The 5966-nt window shown below is 42.8% G+C and overlaps 1 protein-coding gene across 1 annotated transcript; it reads right to left on the bottom strand.

The window, feature by feature from the left end:
• Window positions 1-1013: 1013 nt before the first annotated feature.
• urp2 (urotensin II-related peptide) lies at window positions 1014-5310 on the bottom strand. The gene is made up of 5 exons (XM_023427069.2): window positions 4945-5310; window positions 4069-4350; window positions 3402-3436; window positions 3009-3168; window positions 1014-1715 (listed from the first exon to the last, which is right to left on the bottom strand). Exons 1-5 carry the CDS (start codon window positions 5039-5041, stop codon window positions 1684-1686), a joined length of 606 nt encoding a protein of 201 aa, XP_023282837.1. The 5' UTR covers window positions 5042-5310; the 3' UTR covers window positions 1014-1683.
• Window positions 5311-5966: the final 656 nt, after the last annotated feature.

Raw genomic sequence — 5966 nt, 5'->3', positions numbered from 1 at the left:
ATGAATGGTCTGTATAGTGGCCCTGAAGTGCAAAACACATTTCATAAAACCAATCAACACAACAGTGGTTTCTAACCTTAGGGCTGGGGCCCTCTGGTGGGCTGTGAGAGTATTGCAAGTGGGCTAGCTTGTGATTATTATTAATGTGATATTAATGTTTTTAAATGTTTTAAAACACAATGATTTTTAAAAAAAATTTAAAATGTTTATAAACTCCTTTCATTGTTTTTTAGTTTTAGTTCAGTACTGAATATTCCATCATTATCATTAAAACTCAAACTTAATTAATATTTATTATTTCTTCTCCTGACTTTTATTTTGAAGGGTTGATCCCTAAGAAGATATATTTATGGCTTTAAGAACCAAGAACCGTCTCAGTGTAATTTTACATCTCCTCTCTCAGACTTCTCTCTGGAGCTCCAGTAACAACAGGTCTGTGGTCTGATTGGCTGACTGTTTTCTGAGTGATCCAATAAAAATAAATCAGATTTCAGGTAAAACACTCAGAGAAACTCAATCATGCAAGGTTTGGATGGTGCGTCAAAGCGGGCGGGGCTTGGTGACTGCTATGTGACATCACAAAGTTCAAGAAGTCCTGACGGCTGGTTTTAAGGCTCAGTTTCTCTAAACAGGCTGTGTGCATTTCTCTGTGGACTGAGGCTTTGATATTTTCACAGTATTAATACAGAACTTAGACCTGCTTTATAATCAAAATCACATACATCAAATATATATATCAAATATATAAATATATATAAATAATAAATATAAGTTTCTAAAGTGTTTTTTGTGAAATTAATCTATTTTTAAATCAAATTCAAGCCTTGTTGAGACACAAACAACAAGCCGCCAACATTTCCAAAATAAATGAACTAAAATGAAGTAAATGTTGTGTGTGATGTGTTAAAAATGTCAAAATAAAAGTCTTTAGGAAATTATAATGATAATAATTGTTGTCATGACACAGCACTGATGTCATAATGAACAACTGAAGAGAGTGTAGCTGTAGAAAAATAAAATATCAATCTTTATTGTCAGAGGGGCTTTTTGCTGTGCTAGAGATGAACTTTATTTTGAAGTTTTCACACACACAAACATAAATGACGTGTGTCGGTCTGACGGGGAGAGGAAGGGTTAACAGGAGTTCATGTGCCGCATACGGGCACACATCGTCTGGTCTGATTGGTCAGTCGGGTTAATTGACGAGTGGATGAAAAGGTCTGAGTTGAGTTCCGACGCTGGCGTAGGGAGGGGAAAGGGATGCCATGGCAACAGTCTCCTAGCACTCAGAGGTCAGAGGAAAGAGAGAGAGGAAAGGATGGAGGAATGAAGGATGTAGGGATGGTTTTAGGATGGTTATCAGGTTTTTCTTTCTATGACTTTTAGCAACTTCAAAAACCACTTTGTTTGCTCCACAATTTCAAAATAAGAGCTGAGTAAATTAGTATCACTGGACTGAAGGGACACACACAGTAGATGGACTGACCTTTGACCTCTGAGTGATGGTCACCTCCACTTTCCTGCAGTTTCAATTCTGAGTTGTAGCATGGGTGATGGATGGATGGATGGATGAAAGGATGATGGATGGGTGGAGATGCTGATAGGTGGGTGAGGAGGACTAAAAGGGGGAGGAGTATGGAGGGACACCAACAGTGTCTGGGAATGATCAGGTTCTGGGAGTGATCAGTTCTGGGAGCAGTACTTCCAGAAACACACTGTTGAAGAGAGAAGAAGAAGAAGAAGAAAAGTCAGTTATAAATTCCCATCATCACATCTTCTGAACTACCATGATCATTTCAGTGTAATATTTCCCATAATGCAGCAGCAGCAGAGTGGAAAAGCCTGTCTGAGAGGAAGGGCCAATAAGGACCCCCACTTTGAACAGGCTGATGTCAAAGACCCTCAGGACAACCAGAGGCACCCCATATTATACGTGACGGGTGGCGACCTCAGCCACTCCGGTTGTTGTGGTCCTCTATTTTCTTATAGTCCTGTTTCAGTTTTTTTTTACCTTCTCCCGGACCTGTTTCTCGGTGTGGAAAATGTGTTCGATCGCTCGTTCGTGCGGTGGAAACGCGGCTTAAGCCATCAACCTGTCTCTTAGACCTGATCCCAACTAGTCTGCTTCTTAGTCAACTCCTCTTTACTGGATTAACCTGTCTTTAGTTGCTCTAGACTGGACTACTGTAATCCTTTATTATCAGGATGTCCCAAGAACACAAAGTTCAAAAAGCTGAAGCAGAGAACTGACAGGAACCAGGAGAAGAGATCACATCTCTCCTGTGGAACCAGATCCCATCTGCACCAAGAGGCAGAACCTTCAGCTATCAGGCTCCTCTCCTGTGGAACCAGCTCTCAGTCTGTAGCCAGGAGGCAAAACCTTCAGCTTTCAGGCTCCTCTCCTGTGAAACAACATCCCCGTCTGGGTTTAGGAGGCAGAACCTTCAGCTATCAGGCTCCTCTCCTGTGAAACAACATCCCCGTCTGGGTTTAGGAGGCAGAACCTTCAGCTATCAGGCTCCTCTCCTGCGGAACCAGCTCCCAGTCTGTAGCCAGGAGGCAAAACCTTCAGCTTTCAGGCTCCTCTCCTGTGAAACAACATCCCCGTCTGGGTTTAGGAGGCAGAACCTTCAGCTTTAAGGCTCCTCTCCTGTGGAGCCAGATCCCAGTCTTGGTCCAGGAGGCAGAACCTTCACCTTTCAGGCTCCTATCCTGTGGAACCAGTCTGGGTTCAGGGCGCAGACTCCCTCTGTACATTTAAGATCAGGTTTCAAACTGGCTCAGGTGAGTCCTAAACCAGCCCTTAGTGATGCTTCTACAGGTCTAGAATATTGAACGATCTCCCATGATACACCTCTCTCCTCTCCTCCATGTTACTAACTCTCTCTTAAGATGTTTTTTTTTTGTAAGGCACTTTGGTGCAAGGAAGAAAATGAGACACCATCTCCCCTCTGCTGCTGCTCCTCTTAAATATACAGTAAGGTGACCTTGAGTCTTCTGGCTTTCACCTCTTTTGTTGGTCTTCTTTGTCTGCGGTGGGAGGGACTTCTTCAGGTTTCTACCGGACAGGCTGGGCATGATGGCGTCCGCGCTAGCTCTGGACACGGTGCTGTCAGCTGATGCTGGGGGGGCAGTGGTGGTCCTGACCCCTCCCTCAGCAGGAGGAGGCTTCAGCCACAGCAGAAACAAACAAGGTGATTACAGAGACCAATGAATGATGACATATCTCAGTCCTTTCTAGTGTAATACATCATATTTGTGCATCAGACTTCTTGCCCCTGAGTGTTGATTGGAAGGCAGACCTCTCCCCCACAGGTGTGCTGACATAATTGGTCGGCACAAATTAAAAATTAATAATCAAGTCAACGTTACATGAGAGTAAACATTTTTCATGAACTCACCACTTTGCTTTTTCTTCCTGAATTTCTCCCGTTTGCTGTAAATAAAAAACAAAAAACAGATAGTAATTTCTCCTGATTTTTATTTCGAAGGCTCTGATCCTCTCCTCTGATTGGCTGACGGTTTTCTGAGCGATCCAATAAAAATATAGCAGATTTCAGGTAAACACGCAGAGAAACCGAATTCTGCAAGGTTGGATGGTGGGTCCAGGGGGGCGGGGCTGAGGCCAATGACTGCTTTGTTGTGACATCACAATGTTCAGGTCATGACGGCTCATTTCAAGGCTCATTTTCTGAGTACAGAACACTATAAAAATGAACACTATAAAAAATTAGCCGTGAAAATTAATACTATATAAATGAACGCTATAAAATTCAACACTATAAGAATTAAAACTATAAAAATCAACAAACTAAAAATCAATATGATAAAAATCAATGTTATGAACATTAATACTATAAAAACTTTCGCTAGTGTGGTTTAAAATGAGATTATATGTAATTAATTCTGCTTTATACAGGTGAATTTAGATTTGCTGGAAAAGGAAATAAGTGGAGCCATGAAATCTGAGTAATTCTGTATCTTTCCTCAGATTTTTATCTGAACTCATCTTTAACTTCACATTCACCATCATAGCATCATTAGCCTTCATGCTAATAGCGTTAGCACCTCGTGGCAGGATGGTGATCCGCGCGTTCAGCGCGCTGTTGAACGCCCTGTGCAGCTCCTCCAGGGCTGAGAGCATCTTCATCATCTGGGCTCGTTTATCCGGACCTGGGGTCTCAGTGCCGGTCCTCAGTCTCCCAGTGGCGATTGTCCCTGTGGTGGTTTTAGCTGTCCCGTCCTCTCCAGCTGGTTTGGGACTTAGGAGCAGCTGTTTCAGATACTGGTTCAGATTCAGAGCTGAGGACTTCTCTGGCAGAGATGAGAACTGAGAGAGACTAAGACGATCTGGAAAAAAATATAGTGATGGATGGGAAATCAATTTTCATATTGTTTTGGTCACTGTTTTTTTCAGTTGTAGATCTCGGAACGTGGTGACATCATAACACAGTCTGACAAGTGAACAAACAGGATTGATCTGACTGTTTAATCAGGTTTATCGGGAAGAAAAATAAAAGTAAGCAGGACATTTATTCTCCAAACTGTCTGATATAAACATCCATTTTTCCTCACATTTCAGGTGACTGCTCATGGTTTTATGGTTGCACATATTCTAGCTGCTTTTAACCACATTTCCCCAGATGGAAGCCTGATATTTTAGTTTAAATGACAACTGAAAACTGTTCAAATTAGCTTTTAATTAGCTCTTTCAGATTTTTATTTTTTTTTAATTAATTTTTGTTTTGCCTTAAATGTTTCCTCTGGTTTTTTTATTTTTATTTTTTTTATGATTTCCCTGTTTTAACTGTTTTCTCTTTTATATGTATTATCAAGCACTTTGAGCTGTAACCTGTGTATTAAAGTGCTATATAAATAAAGTTTATTATCATTATTATTATTATTATTATCAAGTATCAGTGTGTGGTTTAGCAGTTCCCTTACCTCTATCAGTGGGTGCCGTCTCCACTTCCATCCCAAGAGCCACCATCATCATCATCACCGTGACCTTCATCACTGACGGAGCTGCTGTATTAACCATTACAGCTGTTACTGAGCACTTGAAATCACCGTTTTTTATGCAGCGATGAATTAAGGTTCTTCCGCAGGTCTGAGTCTGGATTCTCCTAGTCTACAGACTCTCAGGGTCCAGGTCTTCAGATTCTCAGCAGGTGGTCTGTCCTGGTTCTGTTGGGTCCTCAGCTGTGACAGGTCTACAGTTCGTCAACCAGACTCTGGTCTTCGTCTCCTTCAGCTCTACAGTTAAATATCTTAGTTTGACACAGTGAGTCTCTGCTCATGGTTCATGGATGCGCCTCTTGATGAAGGCTTGTCAGGACGCTTCTTCCTGACGGACTCGACCCGTCTCGTCTTTATAAGCCAGATTCTGCCTCGGGACACGTGATGGATGGCTCCGTGTCGACCAATGACTGCTTCCGGAAGGCTCTCTAGCCCCGCCTCTTCCCGCCTCCAGTGACATTTGGGCAGTTTGGCGGCGAGCTTTGTGTGTTTGGAGTCAAATTTGTCTTTTTGTGAATGTGGTGTGTGTTTAACATGTGTGTGTTGTGTGTGTGTGTGTGTGTGTGGCCCTGGCTGTATAAGCAGTGATAAGGTAGTTCTTAATATGTTTGCTCAGGGGCCACAAAGAGAGAAAGGCCCTCTGACGCAGGAGGGCCTGGAGCCACACTGACTACACACACACTAACACACTCCCACACACACACACATACACAATCCAGGGGTCAGTCTGAACTTGGAAAAAAGGCTGGAACACACACACACACACACACACACACACACACACACACTGTAAAGAGGAGCGTGGTATGCACATCAAAGGGCACAGAGAGGCTGAGAAGTCGTGTCCAGATGACAGAAGTCTCTTTGTCTCCCCCTTTGTTCTTCTTCGTGACGACTAATCCCGCAGACAGGAAGTTGACTGAGTGACGGTGGAACGCCACCTCACC

The sequence above is a fragment of the Seriola lalandi genome, unplaced genomic scaffold (genome assembly GCF_002814215.2).
Source record: "Seriola lalandi dorsalis isolate HSWRI2012SDOR001 ecotype SW California unplaced genomic scaffold, Sedor1 jcf7180002054850, whole genome shotgun sequence".
Classification (NCBI taxonomy): domain Eukaryota; kingdom Metazoa; phylum Chordata; class Actinopteri; order Carangiformes; family Carangidae; genus Seriola; species Seriola lalandi.
The sequence above is the reverse complement of the archived record's forward strand: the minus strand, read 5'-3'. Positions and strand labels throughout refer to the sequence as shown.

Coding starts and splice junctions, on each gene's coding strand:
- urp2 (XM_023427069.2), bottom strand. CDS start 5,041: ATGGTTAATACAGCAGCTCCGTCAGTGATGAAGGTCACGGTGATGATG. Junction 4,351..4,944: donor GACGGCACCCACTGATAGAG/GTAAGGGAACTG, acceptor ATTTTTTTCCAG/ATCGTCTTAGTCTCTCTCAG. Junction 1,716..3,008: donor AAAGAAGACCAACAAAAGAG/GTGAAAGCCAGA, acceptor TCTCTTCAACAG/TGTGTTTCTGGAAGTACTGC.